At 36.1% G+C, this 19,119-nt stretch overlaps 1 protein-coding gene across 1 annotated transcript in view; it reads right to left on the bottom strand.

Annotated features, from left to right (window-relative positions):
• Positions 1 to 19,119, bottom strand: part of METTL25 (methyltransferase like 25) — a gene marked incomplete at its 5' end in the record, with an annotated part of 63,180 nt that overhangs the window by 9,690 nt on the left and 34,371 nt on the right. Inside the window, 4 exons of the mRNA XM_082491975.1 lie at positions 5,356 to 5,449; positions 8,161 to 8,234; positions 9,351 to 9,380; positions 11,854 to 11,948. Coding sequence (XP_082348101.1) covers positions 5,356 to 5,449; positions 8,161 to 8,234; positions 9,351 to 9,380; positions 11,854 to 11,948 — 293 coding nt within the window. The remainder of the gene's footprint in view (positions 1 to 5,355; positions 5,450 to 8,160; positions 8,235 to 9,350; positions 9,381 to 11,853; positions 11,949 to 19,119) is intronic.

The following is a 19,119-nucleotide window of genomic DNA, read 5'->3' as shown; positions in this document are numbered from 1 at the left end:
ATGACTTTATTACTTACATCTAAATTTAGCTACATAGCTACACCAAGGCTTTGAAATATTTTGAGTCTAACATTGATAGACATAATATATCAAATATCAAAGTTGTTTAAATTACTTAAAATGATGAATGTGCTTTTTACAGGACACAAATTTCTCTTACCATGTTATTAACGTAAATGCTGCTGTGATGGGTACAATGCCTTACAGACGGGTCTAGGGCCCTCTACTGACCCGCCAGTTGAGACCTGACAGCTGTAAATCTTTTGGGGATGCTTCACCTGAAGCACAAGATCAGAAAAAGACAAATGGGCAGCAGCTGTTTTTGAGAAGTCTGGTCAGGGTTAGAGCAAATGGGGATGGTGGAAACTGAGCATTAACCATCTGCTTATTGTTGCAGATCTCATCTCGGGTTGTTAGATGGGGCACCAGCCAAATAAATGACTCTTCTCAGGGAAGAGCCCCACCAGCTTCGGGTTATGTGCAGACACTTGACTGTTCAAAACGGAAAAACACCAGTCACAGGAGACTTGGAAGCTTGGTTAAACACAACCAAGCAAATCTGTAGTGACACAGTGGCTGACAGGCACATGAACTTCTCATTGTGCATGAAAGCTTGAGGTGGCCCTACTTCTGAAACTGCTGTTGTATCTCCCCAGCACATGACTCCATCTGAAAGGGTTAAGTGATTTGTGAAGTATTTTGACTAAGACAAAGTAACTACCTTACATGCTATTAGCCCATAGCAGTGACTATAGCGTGAATATAGCAGGAGATGAAATAAAAAAGTGACTAATAGCTTTTCTTTGCGGATGTGTCAGGAGTGTTTCCCGCCCCGTATATCTTCCTGCAATCGGACATGGCACTAAATAACATTCCATCCTTATTCCCAGACTGCACTTTACATGAATGCTGGCCAACTTCTCTTTGTTAAACAGCTCCACTTACTAGCAGAAATGGATCCTAGCTGGGTCACTGATCCCCAAGTCTGCCAGACACACAACCAGGCTTTAACCTTGTACGCACTTTCTCCCTTTAATCACTTTAGAGTCATACCCTATGAAAGACCTTTCACTAATCTACCCGAATAAGTCCAGGACACCAAGTAATTTAAGAAAGTTCGGGGTTTTTTTCTTCCAAGACTCTAGAAATAGAGAAATACTTAGACAAGAACTTTTTGCTGCGGCAACGCCATTTGTAGCACCTATTGTCTTAAGCAGCAACCAAATGTATTAATAAAGAGGCTTCACTTTAAATCCATCTGCAAGGCAGCTACAAACAGAGCTGAAACACATTCTGCTGAAGAGGAAGGAGCAATTGCTCTTGCTGTTTGAAAGAAGCAAGGCGAACAAGTGTAAGAGTGACCAGCTCCCCTAGGTGAAAGAACAGGGTGAGAGTCCCACAGCTGTGTTAAATTAGGTAAAACAGTGAATAAAAGGGAAAAGAAATCTTCTGATAGAAAGAATTTCTCCCACATCTACGTGACACAATGCTCTGCCCATACAACATGGAGTGTACAGGCACAGAGTGAGCTATGACAAAGAAAACAACCAGGAATAAAATACTGCCTTGGTATGTATCCACACCAATTACTGAAGCCCGGTGCAGGGAGCCATGGCTCACAAAGCAATTCCATTCGTTCTGAAGCTAGAAGCAATATAACCATACCTGTGAAGCATCAAGCTCACATGAAAACACCTCTCTCTGCCCTCACAAAACGAGAATATTTTGTCAGACATTCAGTAGCCATGGTGTACGTCTCAGTTTTACTACTGAGGTGCAGAGATGTGTGAAAGGAACGGTCCTGTACCAAAAGGCAGAAAAAAATGGTTCATTTGCATCTCAGTGTTTAATCTGGACTTGACAGGTCCTTCCACATTGAAAAGAAACACAATGGAGGAAATTATTTTGACTAAGGTAATAGGAAACTTTAGTCCCTGAACAGTAACTTGTAACAATGAAGGGCTCTAAGTGATTGATAAATGGTTTTTCTTTGTAGGAAAACTCTTTGACAATTTTGTCTCACTCTAACTCACTTCTGATTGACAATCTTTTCATAAAAGGTCTGGTTCTTACTTCAAAGAAGCAAAGATCTTGACATCTATTTCAAAAATGAAAGAGGCAGAGGGGCTTGTTCACATGATGAATTGACAGGATTAAAGAACAGTAAAGATTACTGGAAAACAATAGCGAAAATTAACTTACTGTTTGCATATTTATACCTGGTAAGTCTCCATCAGTTCTATACTTAGCAAAAGGCATACACTTAAATAAATTGTATCAAGGCAGGTTAGGGGTCTTATGCACTTGCCCTCCTTATTCCTGCCTCCACATTTATCCAGACGGAAAAATGACTGGATTGCACCAAGGCTACCCATTAATCAGGAACAGAGGCATTGCTGTGTACAAAGGAAGCAGCTGTGATGCTCATCATGAACCACGAGTTTGGAAGGATGTTCATGTCCCAAAGTCCAGGTTCAGCCACAGTGATCAAAACTACCCATGACTTTACCATACATGCCAAGCTACAAAACCCTGGCAGTGACTCTTAAAAACTTAGTGTCACTACCCCTCTGCTTCCCAGTACACCTATTCATAGAATCATAGAAGCATAGCATGATTAGATTTGGGAGAGACCTTAAAGATCATCTAGTTCCAACCCCCCTGCCATGGGCAGGAGCACCTTCTACTAGACCAGGTTGTTCAAAGCCCCATCCAACCTGGCCTTGGACACTTCCAGGGATAAGGTACCCACAACTTCATTAACATGTAGAGATTAAACTCTCTTCAGCTTTCTGATACGCACAGTAAAAGACCTGAGATTCTGTCATGGTTTGGGACAGAGTTGCAGTTTTCTGACTTACGTTTTTTAAAAAAATATTTTTTCACATGTAAAACAGAGACTCGTATACAAACATTTTTTTCTCACAGTTCTCTGTACTACACAGTGTTACTAAGTTTTAGCTGTTTTTTTAACATCAGCTAAATAAATTTATGCATGAAGACAATGATTGCCTCCTTTTTTTTGTGAATGACAGGCACGTTTTGAATTATTCTGGAAGAACTTTTTGTATATGCTTACTCTCGCCTTGTATTCCTCCCAAGGCATCAGTTTTTGGCCACTGCCGGAGACAGAGTAGACATTTGGTCTATGCAGTACAGCTGCTCTTTTGTTCATTTTTAAAAACAGAACTAAAAAACAAATTCTGCATATATTTCCCTTTGATTTTTGTTGTCTTTGAGAGCAAATGTTTAGGCTTCATCACTTTTTTAGCTATGTAAGTATTTTTTTTTTTCCTGAGGAGAGGAATTTAACGCATTCTCCAATATTGTGTAGATATCGTGCTGACTCCACCATGAAAACTGCAGTGTCAAAACCACTGCTGAGGGAGCAGTAACAACTTTCCTCTCAGTAGTATCAAAATAGCATGGTTTTATGCTGCTGCAAGTTTCAACATAGCTGGGAAATAAAAAATAATACTGTTTAGATCGGCATAAAAATCGGTCTTCAGTGTGCAGCCAGCTGCGCATAAAAATGAGGAGAAATATAAGCAAAAATGAGCATTTACTTGAATTGGGTCTTTAGCAACCACACAAACACATGCAGCTTGAAGTAGTGTTGACAGACATCTTTCTCTCAGGGCAACTCGCGTTTGCCCACACCCGATTTCCAGCTAAAGGCGGTGTGTCTAAAATCAGACATATTGACACAAAGTTTCTATGCATACTGGTTTTAAAGAACAGAATGTACAACTAACTCTCTACCAGCAGAGCTTAATCAATGATTTACTAAACTGATTATTGCACAAACAATCCGCTTTTGCATTTGGGTGATTGTACGCATACTGAGGAAGACACCATTTCAGTAGTTACTTTCAGCTAGGGTAAAGGCATGATGTTAGTGCCTTTTTATACAGGAAAGCAAACAGGTAACTCAATTAGCAAACAGAATTAAATATAATCCTTTTAAAACACAGTGAACTTCAGGCATAAGTCTTTTTCTTAATGCTGTAGGCATGATTCCAATGTCATTTGCATTTACTGTTTATTTGGGTCTGCATTTTTCTCCTCATTCATGGCTTGACATGCCTGGCAAATGTTCAGTGATTTGATATTTTGACTACAGATTTGAAGCATTGCTTTACCAAAGACTACTACAACATTTGCCTTAAATATTGCCACTCCTACTTTTTTATTTGATTTGTACTAAATTTTTTAATAATCAGTCTAATAATCTCTAGTATCTCCATTGCACAACTTGATCTCAGAGAGTGGTTGTGATCGCCACACAGTCATATTCCATGCCTAATGCTATGTTGCCATCTGTTGACCAATTTAGCAGTTGTAGTACTATGACAAGACACTCAAGAATGTAAAAATATCTCTGGAAGATTAAATCTCAATTTTGTATTTACTTCGTTTTCTCTATCTAGGAAAGTTATTTAAAAATCTTGATATTTATCCTTAAAATTTATTAATTTAAAGAAAAAAGTATTAAGCCTTCAAAGATCTTCAAAGGCTACTTAAGGAGATTGTCTAAAGGCTAAAATAAATTGGAAATACTTTGAGAACTAAATTATAAGAGAAACACACTCCATGGATGGAATTGCCTATCTTGCTATAATGTTACATTTTTCAGTTTCAAAAGGTGTCCAAAGGGTTTAAGATAATATTGCTTCAGAAAAAAAAGAAAATAAAAAGGGGTCAAAGTGTTTACTATGTGATTCATTATTCATGTTTTTTTGGATCACTTTCAGTTTAAACTTAAGTACAGATGAAAAAGTAACATGTTTGTACAGGATAGTATTTCAGCTGGATTTAAAAGGATGCAAGAGTTACTTTTATCAGGCTGTAAAGTATCAGCACAGGCAAGAAGTTCTTCATGCCTGCTTCACTCGGCATCTGAAAAGTCTATTTACCTCTAAATGACAGCATGTATAAAATAGAGTACATATTACATTTTTTTGCCTTAAAGGAGAGTTGTAGGATTAACTTCAGAAATACCAGGGAGGCTTAAAAAGATTCTGATAATGAGCACCATGTATAACAAAGGATTGGTTTTACATAAAGTCATTAGAATAAAGTAATTTTAAAACAAAATCTTTTGAAGAATTTACACATGGAAGTCTATTTTGAAAAAAAAAAATGAAAAAAACCAACTCGGATATGTTTTTTTTTAAGACATAAAAATATGTATGGATCGGCCCTGTTAATATTAATAAAAATGCGAATGCTTTGTATTTATGCAGCAATATACAAACTAAATCAAGTCAGTGGCTTAAACGTTGCATTGTGGTGCTACCTTCAAGAACTTACATGGATATAAGGATTTCATCCAGTCTCTATTCAGTGACTCACCTTTGAATCATCCAGTTCGAGCTTTTTCAGAGACTTTCTGACATAGTCTTTGAAGGAAGATGATTTGGAGAAAGTTTTTCCAACATGCCGATCACTGCAAAAAAAGCATTGAGATGCCGGCTTTTATACATCCAACAACAGAAATTTTTTAATTAATTTTTTAATTAATTTTAATTAAATTCTTAATTCAGGAGAAATAAATCAGCTACTACTGCCAAGTTTGTAACAATTTTCCTTTTTCCCCCTTCTACTTAAAACAAAACAAGCTAGCCAATACTTGACAAAATTCCTAGATACAGCAACTGTACAATTATACTATGGTTATATTACAGTTATTACTTAACCTAAAAATCGGAGAGTTGAAGGTTTCTTTTTAATTTCTCCCTAATATTTTTATTTCCCTATATGAATGACAGAATTCTTATTTCCAGTGACAGATACTTCCTTCTATACTTCTATTATGCTTCTATAATTTACTACAATGCTGTTGTAATTTATTTACCATCAACCACTGGACTGAGCAAATGCCAAGTTGGAGTAAAAGTTTGCTTTCGCTTATTACCTTGTGTTCTTATCCTCACAATTTTTATTTCACTAAGTGATGCCAGAGTTTTCTCCTGTTTACAACTCAATGGCCTACTTCTGAAGCCAGCCAAAAAATGTGGGTTGTTTCAGAAAACAAGTTAAAACCATACAAGAAAACTTAAAAAACTTACAGCAAGACTGAATCCTAGCAGGCCACTTACTACATTTGTTCCCTTCTCTGTGTTTAAAATCTCTTGGAGAAACAACATGCAAAGTTTTTGTTAGTCTGAAGTCACTTTCTTGACTGTGTCTTAACGTAATTCCTCTTCCAGCTGTGCAGTGTAGGAGTTACATTTTCAGCCGCAGTAGCTATTTGTGAGTATTCAATTATTTAAGAGGAAATACACTTTCCTCTCTGTGAAATACTAAATAGAAATATCCTTGTTAAAAAATCCCCCCCCCCGGCCTTTATTCTTAGTAAAGCCCTTTCTCCTTATATAAGGATTGGGATTAACATCTACTGAGGTCAACACAGGGACTTTACTCAGTGGCAGTTCTAACGCTGTTTAGCTGGCAGGGATTGCCACTCACTGAGAATCAACAGACATTTATTTTTGAAGAAAGAATGAATTTCTGTAGTCATATTTAATATTCAGATGCATTTAAACATTTGAGCTGATGCAGTTTGAAAATCAGTTAATGATGATGCTGTTATATCACTCTTTGTAAGACGGGCATCTGCCCTCCTAATCACAAGCTCCAGGAGGAAAGATATTGTCTGGGTCTAGCTGGGATGGAGCTAACTTCACAGCAACCCAGGTAGTGCTGTGCTTTGGGTCTGTGATTAAAACAGTGCTGGGAACACACCGATGTTTCAGCTCTGGCCAAACAGTGATTGCACAGCATCAAGGCCTTCTCTGTTTTTCCCTCTGCACCCCAGGGAGTAGTCTGGGGGTGCACATGAAGTGTGGGGGGACAGGGTCAGCACAGCTGACCCAAATGGACCACAGGGATATTCCACACATCATGCTCAGCAATGAAAGTGTGTGTGTGTGCAGGGCAGTCTTTCCAAGGTAGCCATGGCCATTATTTAAAAAATATAATTACTTAATTATTCCTTCAAATTATGATACTTTTAACAAATGAAACATCACCATCTATGTCACACTTTTTTTTTTTTTAATGATGTAGTAGCCATGCTTTTATGTGTTATACTTTATGTAATTTTAAAATAAACAGGCATTTCTTCTTTCAGGAGTTCGACCTTCTGAAGTGTAAGCTGTCTGGCTCTACATTTAGCAAAGAACTTGGGGGTATCTGCATTAGCACTTATTCTAGATCAGGAGTATACTTCTGAAGTGAATTTTCTGGTTTTGCCCACCTCCTGTGCTTTGGTTCACACTGTGGAATAGGATCAGAGCTCAAAAATGGATTATTTTCAATCTGAATTAAACTAGAAAGTGTGCTTCCTGATGCGCTCCAAATGCTAATGGGCATACAACCCACAGAATTAGACAAAATCTAATCCAACTACAACTCCAGAAAAAGAGTACAGTGCAGACACCAGGTCCTCAGCACCAGCCCTTCAAATCCCATCCTACAAGGGCACAGTGCTTACCAGCGTAGGCATAGGCAGTAAGCAGCTCTTTACAGCCGTGATGGCCATCGAGCTTTCAGCAGTTTTTCTCAGGACAAATGGAAATCTTTTTCTGCAGTATTAAAGCTGCCGGGACCTCTGCATAACAGGGTAGCCCAGGACTGGGTTGACTTCTTCATAGAATGATAGAATAGTTTGGGATGGAAGAAGGGACCTTTAAAGGTCATCTAGTGCAACCTCCCCTGCAATGAGCAGGGACATCTTCACCTAGATCAAATTGCTCGGAGTCCCATCCAACCTCATCGTGAATGTTTCCAGGGATGCTGCATCTACCACCTCTCTGGGCAACCTGTTCCACTGTTTCACCACCCCCATCATAAAAAAATTCTTCCTTAAATCTAGTCTAAATCCTCCCTCCTTTTGCAATCAGTTCTCTGGTGAAGATATGTTTTACCCATGTATTCCGTACTAAAGCGGACCCATTATTTCAGCTATGGGTAAAGGAAGGGCAATACATTTGTGATGTGGATTTAGGATGAACAAATCTACCCTTCATTTTAATACCAATATGTATATACAGTCTGATGAGACTGATTCTTACACCCTTCTGCTTTCTAAGAAATACTCTCTACAGAATAGAGGTGGCAGAGAATCAGAGCTTTGGTGAATTCAGAGCTTCCTACCTTTTGGTGACACCATAAATTTCTTCTATAATAACCTGAAGAACAGCTCGATAAAACAATGATTCTGTAGGCAGCTGCAAAAAATTTTACAACAGAAACGATTTAAAATTGGCATTGAAATTAAGTTCAGAGTAACAAAACCAGTATCGGCTTCCTTAACTACTTATTGGCTTGTATTCTTTACAATCAGTCATAACAGGTTTAAGAGGACAATTTACTAATGTTCTTGCATCTAGTTAAAATTACTTTTTGGGTTAGATTCTAACATAACCATGAATGTAAGAAAAAAAAGAAACCCAAACTCTGAAGTAAAAGTTCAAAGGTTGGCAGAGGCAAAAAGAACAGAGGAAAAATGTACTGATCATGATCCAAATTCTACTATACAAAATAAATATAACAATTTACCTAAACTGTTTTAAAGACAAAAGGAGTAATTCCCTAGTTGAATCATCATACACCGCATGCCATGCTGAAAGTACTATGCTCATAAAGACAGAATACACTGAAAACTTTGTGTCTTTGTGTATGAAAGATCGGTTTGCTTAAAAATAGTTAAATGCTTGCCAATTAAAAATTCACAGCAAAATGCATTTACAATATACGGCTACTGGCGTCACTGGGCTTACATATGGGAAGAAGAGGTCTCTCAGCCTTGCCTTTTAAATATTTGCACAGTTGGTGTCCACCATCCCTAAAAGGCTAACTTGCACAACAATAATCCAAAGTATTCACAGGGAAAAAATATACAGGGATTAAAAATGAGAATGATGATGTTTCGAACAGGTTCAAGCTTCTGTCATAACAAATTCTTTTTTAACATTAGCTGACAAAACACTTGGATAGAGTGATCCAAAGCAGGGATATCAGACTGACATTTGTACTGAATTTATATATTAGCTGAAAGATAGCGAAAGAAGTTAGGAAGGGTAGTTTAATGCCTTAAACTGTAAGCTGTGCTTTTTTTCCAGACTCTTAATTATCAAAAGAAAACAGATTCACTAAGCACAATCACAGCAATAAAAATGTGATTTCATGATGACACATGCTATCTATCAGGATTTGATGTAGTGTAGGCTAGTATTTTAGATTCCAGAAATGCAGAAGTTCAATAAAAGGTCATAGATTAAGAGCATTCAAGGGGGAAAACCACATTTTATCTTAGAATGGCTAAAATAAACAATATCACTTACCATTTGGCCAACTGCAACTCGCTCCAAAGCCTTTAAGAGTGAAGGAATTAAATTGCTGATATGTTTATTCTTTATCAGAACATTTTATAAACACATTGTATAAAAGTCAGAGGAGATGACATTTTAAAAGATTAATGGTGTGACATAACACGAGCTTGCACGCTTTAAAGTGTTAATACCTTTAGGGACTCATAATCAGCTCACTCTTGTTATTTTGGTTTATTTATAGGAGAAGCAGTGACAACTGACTGTATGGAAACAGATGCATGCAAAATTTGCTTTTCTTAGTATTGTAAAAGAGGATTACTTTCTGTGAAAGTGCTAAAAAGAAATGCATTTTTCTTAAGTCTGTTCCTACCGAAATACAAATAATTCACTTTGCATATTCAACTATTTTAAATATTAGTTCAATGTACAATGCCTTTAAATACTTTTAGTCCCTAGTATTCAGATAAATTGAACTTCTGTATGTAAAGTTAAATAAAATAAAAAACTTCAGAGAGACTGCAGACTAAAATACTGTGCATTATCTTTCACTAGATTCTTCATACCATAAATCCTGATGCAGGTGTGAGAGTACTCGATTTTTATGATCCATAGTGACAAAGAATGACAAATAATTAGAAGCATGGAATATTTCTCCACAGTTGAAAAGATACTGTGCCTATAAATATTTCAACCAAGTATTAAAGATCGTAGCAGAAACGAAGACAAAAGTCAGTAAATTATCTGACACTACAAAAAATTAGATAACAAACCAAAAATGCCTCACCACTTATGGGTCATTGTCACCTTTATTACCCAAACTCCACTACAGTAAATAAGACTGCTTGTCTCTGAATCACCCACCTCTCCTTCTCCTAGTTTTAGAACTGATCTTGTGTTTCAGACCGTTCTTCAAACATGGTCCGAGTAGTTGCCGTTTCTCTGTTCATGGCTTTGGCCAACCATCAGGTTTCACTTCTGCTGTATAAGCTATAGCTCTCATACCAGCATATATCTGCTGCTGCTTAGAAGATGGATGTGGGTTCTAACACGTATTGTAAGGGTCTGAAACTGAAACTCTCATCCAGAACCTTTAGCCCTTGGCACTTCAACCAATTTGAATTCCATGTAATAATGAACATCAGCAATAATGTTGAGCGTCATCGCTCAGCAGACCCAGTTTCTCCTAGCCAGCCATTACCCCTAGGAAGATGGGTAATCTTCCCTTGTACCTCCTAGAAGGTAGGAAAATCCTAGTCATGAAAAATGCATAGAGATTACAAACATAATAACAGTAGAAGTATCTAGTGACACAGGAGAACTCCTTCCCTTTCATTAATGTTTAAACAAAAAAAGTTTTTAACTGCCAAATTGCTGTGATTTCTGTGAAATCTAAAATAGATATATATGGCATGATCAGTGCTGTCTCTTGGGGGTCATTTGCTTACAACATTTATCTTCCTACCATTGTTGAAAAACAGCCCAATCTTTTTCTTTCCAAAAGAAATGGAATGGGAAAGGAAATAGCTAATGTGTCAGCTGAGAAAGAATTGGTATTGTGTGAAGCTGACAAGAAAAAAAGAAAAGGCAAATCCCTTTTAGAAAGCACTTTTTGTGGTAAGTTTTACAGCAACATCTCTAAAATGAACAATTCTTTTCTTGTACCTTGCCAAGGGTAACACATTTAAGCCTTACGAATACTAAATGACTGTCCTCCTATACTTTCTCTTGATAGCATCTCATTATCATGTTAGTTCAAGTTTACATAACCTTGATACATTAACCTATACTGAGTCTTTCACCGTTCTCCGTAATGGAGGTACAGAGCTAGCAGAGCTAGCCAGAACCTGATGTGACTCACCCTAATACCAAAAATTAAAAATTAATAGAGGAAAGGAATAGTGGTCTTCTAACTGAAACAGAGGTTGAAATTTTCAGTACCTGTTTTCTCAAATTAGACAACAGTTTATCATCCCGTCTTGATGAGGTTAGGTCTTTAAAAGAACTTAATCTCTTGGCGTAATGTTAAAAAGATGTTTCCAGTCTCTTAAGCCACATGGATTTTAGAGCTTTTCTAGTTTTTGGAATAAGCAAGTTTGTTTAGGTTTTAAACAGTCAGAATATTCAATATTATGAATCACGTGGGCGTTGGGGGAGTTACTGATTGCAGTCCTTCTACAATTACCTTGTTCCCCCCTAAGTCCTTGGCCAGGAACTATTACCCTGAGGGGTTACCTTGTTTAGGTTTTAACAAAGGTTTGGCCTTTCTGTCCACTCTTAAAATACATTTCTGTCAATACTCATTTTTTCATGCCTTCAGCACGTATAAAATATATAAAGCTGGAAGGTCAATACTATTTTTTTTAGATATAATTCATCATGCTTACAACATTAATGATGTTATTCTGTAGAGTCTTGGATTAAAGTCATGGCTCTAGGATTAGAAGCCAAAAACAATGAATCCTATAACATCTGGATAAAGCTCTCAGTAGGAAAAAGAAAAGAAGGGGAATCATACCAAGCATGCTGACATTCTAGCATTGCGACCACAGCACCAGCCTTTGTCCTTCAAGTACTGACACATGGGAAATCCCCACGCTTCCTCTGGGCAATCTGCAACATGGAGAAAAAAAAAAAAAAAAGGCACAGCTTTCATGGGCTATTTTTCTCTTACTTACAGAATACACAATGTATTGAGCAAGATGAACAGTAGTTAGTGGTAGCAAAAATGCTTAACTGTTCTAGTCCAGTACCAAAAGCCGTGGTAGTGTTATAAAAAACACATTTACCCCATAACAGATGGGTTATGTTGAATTTCTGATAATTTCACATTTTCCAAAATAATTTTAAGTGAGTGTCTTTCACGAAAATCCACTGAAAAAAAAATGTTCCAAGGAACAAGAAAAGAGTTTGCAAATGCTCGTGGCCCCCCATGCCACGCTATGAGGCACAAGATGTAAGCTGGGCAGTCGTTCAATGTAGCAGGACTTCAATATCGCATCTCATTGGGTTCTTCTTCTATCATAAACATCTTTTAAACATCACACAGAACAATGTGTATTTGTTTATTTCAGTTCTGAAGGCCCATGCTTTGCTGCGAGGCAGAATGTTTGTTTTCCAGAAAAGAGCAGCTGCAAAGGCTCTTGCTGTTTCTTCATAACACCAAGAAGCATTTGCATCACAATCTGTGCTGTTTGTTTCAGTATCATTAATATTTTGAATGACAACACAATTCTTCATGTTTAACACTCATACAAACGTGGGAAAACTAAAGTACAGGGATTACTTTATAGCTGTTCATAATACCCAGTTTTAAAAGTAGACGAACTCTACAATGTTTTGATTTTTCATCAGTGCATTTGTCAGCTGATTTTTTGGAACACTGAATAAGAATTACTACTTTCTTTAAAAAGAAAATCCAAATTGGCTAGGATCCTGGCTTTTTAGCATAGAAAGATGACTCGGGCATTTAAAGATAAATCAACGTAACGGGGTTAAAAAAAGGACAGCAGAAATACGACTCTTCAAATTTACCAAAAGTCTGAGATACATACATGTAAGTAGAATTCATTTAGTGAAAGTTAAGCAAAGAAAAAGGGAAATAGGAAACTATAAATGATACGGCCCTCCTCCCCACAGCAAAAGCCCCCAGTTTTCTAGCAGCAGTTCCCAGTCTTTGCTGAGTTCTGGTAACAATGAGCAGGTAATCTTCTGCAGGCAACCTCACCCTTTGCTCTCCTTTTAGTCCTGAGAAATGTCAGAGGCTTTTAGGGGATGAATACTGGGTTGAGGACCACGATTTAAGAACAGGATTTTAATTGTGGATACTTAGCAGGACAAAGAAAATACCTTTAGCTAAAAAGATGAAAGCTGACAAAACAGATTGCAACCGGTTTCAGCACTAGGTATGTACTAAGAATTTGTAAGTGTCTCATGACAAGATATAAAATATTAATTAACTTCAAGTGTAATTACTGAGTACGTGGACTAAAACGGAGTATTTCTACTACAGGGGTGGTAATAAGAACTTACTGAATATATTATGAATATATTATTTGCAAAGGAAACAAGGACTGCCATGGTTCCTATTGTGTGATACATATTAATAAGTCTTTCTAATCCATATGTTAAAATATTTCAAAATAAAAATTTGCAAACTGAGTTAGAAAGATTAAATCATTGATCTTTTTAGGTTATCCCTTCTAATTTACACCTTCTCCTCTAGGCAAACTAATCATCCATGCAAGTTAAAGTTGCTACGGCTGAGCTACAATCTCAATATTAGTGCGCATTTACTCATGCAGAATTCTGAAGGATTATGACACCTTTGAAATAGATAATCAGGCAAAGCACCACCTTCATTTAAATTATTGAAACTGTAAAGTAGAAGAAAAAGAGAGGGAAACTAATGCTCTAACTTTGAATTTTTTGTGTATATCCGAAGCTGACCGTATATCAACAATATTGCCTTGAGTTTTATTTATTTTTCCACATCCAGTCCACTTCAAGCACATTGTTGATTAAAAAAAACTCAATAATTTGTAGGACAAATATATTGCTATAAGGTTCATATATTTATCAGCTGCATTTTAAAACCCTGGAAATTCTGTTAATGCCTGCAATTATTTTCTTAATATTCTTAATATATACTTAATATATTAATATATTTCTTCATTTTCTTAATATATACTTAATATTCTATAGCTCACTGATTACCATGTTGTGCTTCTATCTGACAACACAGCAGCTGTTCTAAATGATATAAATCTCCAAAAACATTCAAGCAATGTTTTAAGTATGGGTATTCTACGGAAGATTTCACAGCAAACAGCACCAGTGTTCAACAGCACATGAAGCAATCATGTTATAATTCAACACAGAGGAGCCAAATCAGATGGAATTCTCCTTCCCATGAGAAGTTAACAAAATGGGAAATTCTAGGTAATCATTTGATGAGCTGAACTGAAGCTATGTTGGGGTATAACCCTACAACCTATCAGTTAAATAGTAATTACCTCTAAGCTAACCTCTTAAAAAGATGAGCTCACACATTTAATAAAACAAATTGCTGCAAATATTGCACCAAAATAAATCCTTGAAAAAAAAAAAAGTAACTCTGCTATGTTCTAGAACAAAATCTATAAACTGCAATATAATTTTAATGTGGTGTAAGAGAAAATAGGAAACCTAATAAAGTTAAAACATAGGAAACATAATAGAGTTAAAGCAGCATCATGAAAAGTTGTATCCCAGTTCGGCTTTGTGGAGCAGAATGGTTCACTGGAAACTTACACAGACAAAATATTGACTAAAGTAGTTTGAAGATACTTGCTGTTGTTTTTCACTGTCCCCATAAATTGAATACATCTGATTAACAGTGAGGAAACATACTCATCAAAATCACCCGGTTACACATAGCAGGGGAAGACAAAGTGCATACTACACAGAAACATATAATGCTGAATAGAACAGAAAAGAACAATTCGAGCCATTAGCCGCAGAACAAATTCCTGTTATTTCCCTCTGAGTTTAATAACAGTCATAGTTTCATGGAAACTTTAAACGAGTTTAAACAAACTAATCCTGTCCTTAACATTCTTTTTTGACAATTAAGAACATTTTTTCTGATAGACATAATATCTCCTCTCCTAGAAAAGGATTTTAGAAGGAACTCTCCGAATTGTCACCGCTTTTCTTCCAATATAATTTTTTTCATGTCTTTTGAAGAACGAAGGAACTTTGTGGATCTTAAAACATAGGTGGGAGAATCCTTTTACATATTCCTATACTTTCAGGAATCCCTCAACAGATTTACTAACTCTCCTTGTGACCACAGGGACGTCTCATGACAAACTGACTAACTTCAGTGGCTAATTTCTCTCTCCCGTAACAGGTAGGAATGCTATGTGGAGAAGGTGTCTTCACCTCAGTTTATTATACACTTGAAACTCTGCGGAGGAGACTAACACTTTGAGAAACAAGTGCAAATACACACTTGTGCCACCCACAACTGAAAAATATTCACAGAATTTTCCACTCAATGCTGTCTAGCAAAGGACAATACAAAGCCTCAGGTCTATATTGGTCAAACATTTTAAATTTGAGTAAATGTAGAGTCTCGTACCTTATCCTCAACTGAACAAGACTAAATTCTCTGCAAAGTATGTCAGATTACCTTTTCAACTTCTTCTGGAAACCCAATACTACCATTTTTTTTTAATATTTTGTCAGAATTAATTTCTTATTTCTTAACTTAGTCTTGGAAGTCTTATGTTATTTCCCGTCCTCTAATTATTTAGACCATTTTGTAAGACCTTCAGTTAACTGCTGTTAAGTTTTGTAGAGGAATTGGACTTCAGCACTCTTCCATTTTGTGTATTGTTTGTAATACTACAACAGTAGTGGCCTATACCATTTGGAGCACCTATACTATTTTGAACCTTGTAAAGGATTTTCTCCCTTTCTATTTAACTTCCAAATGAAAAAAAATGGCAATACCTATGGATATCTGGTATACTGAAAACTTTATACTGGGTAGTGAAAAAGAATGAATCACAATAAGGCTTCAGGGAAGCCTTATTATTGTTACCATCCTATTCACAGATCCATTAAGACTCTTACTGGCTCAGTAGTGTTTCAAAGAAATTTTTTAAGAGTTGTTGAACTAACAAAACAATTAAGTGTAGCTAGGAAACAGGATTTCCAAAATACAGAAGACCAAATGTTTTCTATTTATGCTTCCTTTTTTGGTAGTTATATAAAAAATATCTGGCAGTAGAAGTAAGATGAAAGGATTTCAGTGGCTAATCCTTCTGTATGCACACAGAGGTTTCCAAGAAAGTTCAAGAGAATGGGACAAGCTTCTCCACTATCTTTAATATTAGGCCTTACATAGTCCTTCAACTCTAAGTAAGATACCACGATTTCTAGTGTGTTAGCATTTAAAATATACTTCGCACAGCTTTACAGCACTATATAGTTTCTATGAAACAACAGGACCAACGGGTTTTATTGTTACTAGACAAATAATCTTAAAGAGGGTTCCATGTGATCTTGCAGCTTCTTGTTTATCTTCCTGTGCTAACATTTCATGAAAACATATCTGTGTTCATGCTTCTCATCTTTTTACCTTCTTGCAATTCTGAACTGTTCCAACCTGCAGTTCCCAATATAACAACTAATTTTTTATCTTTTCTGCTTTAGCTTGTGGAAGAGTTTTATTGAGATAATGTACTGAACACTATTTGTCAAACTCATCCCGGCAGAAACAATCCAAATTTTGTCAATGGTTAATGGATAATTTATAAAAAAAGATAGGGGTTTGTTTCACTTTTGTGGTACAGTTCAGATGATTATAATGTCTGTTTCGAAATTCTTCATCTGCTCTTTAAAAACAAACAAAGTAACACAAATATGTTATGAAAAATGGCAAAGTACTATAAAATAGAGGCTTCTGATTTTCTTGAAATGCACTTTATCTTTCTATTCTATTTTAAGATTTTAAGATCTTCTAGTATGTACATAACATCAACAGAAGTGATTTATTTTCTAGTAATGAAGTTCATTAGATTGCAAATAGCATGTGGCAAAGACAAGGCAGAAATATGCTTTTAGTGCACAGGCTGAAGTTCCCACTCTACGGATTGTATTTTGTTTAAGAACTCATGTTCTCCTTAGAAAAACAACCACTGCTTATTTCATTCCTAAACTTTATCTTTACTTAGGCAATTTATTGTTGAAATGTTGTGAAACACCAGTCTCTTGAAGTGTTTCAGCATGAGAACATAACTTATTCCAATTTAGTACAGTTATGCTGATTGTACGCCCACAGCTAGTGCTGTACGAAATCACTCACACGATAGTTTTTAGGGACAGATATCTTACACTTCCTTTAAAAATTGCCATTAAGACTGAAATCGTGTTTCCGTATTGAACTTCACCTCTCAATTTTTCTGTTTATTTAATACAGAAATGTATTAATGATTTGAAATTATAATACCAAAATGTTAATATTAAGAATTTGAAATGTATTTCAAACTGGTATAAGTATTATCAGTAGTTCCTAATAATACCATTCAGTGAGTTATCATTGCAGTATCATCTTGTCAGTTCTAAATGCTTAAATGTATCATTGTCTCTTACCACTTAAAAACTGCACTGGATAAACACACCTACATCTACATTAATTTATGAAGTGCGATCAGTGTCAGCCCATGTAAAATATTGCATGTAGCGATGTAATCAGTTAATGTAGAAGTAATCCTAACAGAACAACAATTTCCTTTTTATATTTTCATATCTCTTTTTATTACAACAGTCACATCTCCTACTCATTTGCTATTATTTTGATATTAACGTCTGTTTCAGCTGATTCCTTCTAGGTGTCTTAGTGTCTCATCTTTGTCAATCCTTATGGTCTCTACCCTTAATTTCCAAATTCCACTACAGTTATGAAGTATAATTCTCCAATTTCCCTCTCTACTTCAGTGTATGATTTAGGTTTTTAAGATGCTTAATTCTCACTGATTCTTGAAGCTGTTTTCAAAGGTTCTATTGATTTTTTTTTCATTTTCTCTATTTCAAAGCATGAGAAACCCGGAGTTCAGATACTTATTAATTAACTTCAGTTGCATTTTTGTACTTCACATCCAGGGCACTTGAGTGTCTATGATCTCTTTCTGTGATGATGAAAGAAAAACACAGATGAAAACAGAAGAAATGCAAGACTATGTGAAGACTGTGTTTTGAACAACTCCTGGTTCAGCTAGAGAATTCTCAAGGCAAAAATAAAAGGAGTGCCAATTGTAAAGAAAAAGCACAACTGACCGAAGATCAGACACAGCTGTCAGTGTGAGGTAATTGTACAAGGACTGCCAAGCACATTGAAAAATCTCTGTATTAATCATATACTTGTTGGCCAACAATGCTTTGGGATTCTTGCCAAAGACATGTAGATAAGGGTAACACGACATGGCACCTAAAACCTGTACGTGGCAGAATCCGCAAGACTCATTCTAAGATCTGCTCTTCAGCTATTTAATTCAAAGAGCAATACCCGAGAGGTAACAACCATAGGGATTGTCCTTGCTTGGGTAGTCCCTGACATATTGATGGTCAAGATAAAATAAAAGCTGTAATAGACTGGACTAAATTATTCCCTTTCCCCTCATTCTTAATTATCCTCTGTCCCATCATTCCTATTTTAGTATTTGAAGTTGTTAGAAAATCAATGCATCCTTCAGAGTGTATGGTAAATGGTCCAATTGCATCTTTACCCATATAAAAAGCTGTGATCTAAAAAGTCTTGGGAGGATCTCCTTCCTTCTGACTAAAGCCTTCCTTCTTCCAAAGAATATAGTCAGCATTCCTAGAACCGTAAAACTAAAGAAAAAAACACAAAGCAGGGCACATTTGAGAACCGCAAATAGCATTATAAATGTAAATCCATTTCCCTTCTTATCTTTAATATTTTTGTTCTCATTTTTTTAATTAATCAGATTCTTTTAAAATATTATTAAAAATAAAAATTCTTAAAATTAAAGAAATCTTATTAAAATTCTTTGTAGAGGAAGGGATTTTTGTATCTATTTCTCTGAACACAATAACACATGATTAATGATGGAAACGTATCACTGGAAACTAAAAGGACACCTTGAAGGGCAACACCAAGTGAAAGATGAACAAATGGTTACTGACAATTTTATGCCAGTACTGGCATGTCAGTAGGGGGCACAGTAAGGCAGGGAGGAACCCTCATTCTTCTAGACTACTACTTGGAAGGCCT

Source organism: Vanellus vanellus (genome assembly GCF_965231255.1).
Source record: "Vanellus vanellus genome assembly, chromosome: 1".
NCBI classification, from domain to species: domain Eukaryota; kingdom Metazoa; phylum Chordata; class Aves; order Charadriiformes; family Charadriidae; genus Vanellus; species Vanellus vanellus.
This window is presented reverse-complemented; position numbering and strand designations above follow the sequence as displayed.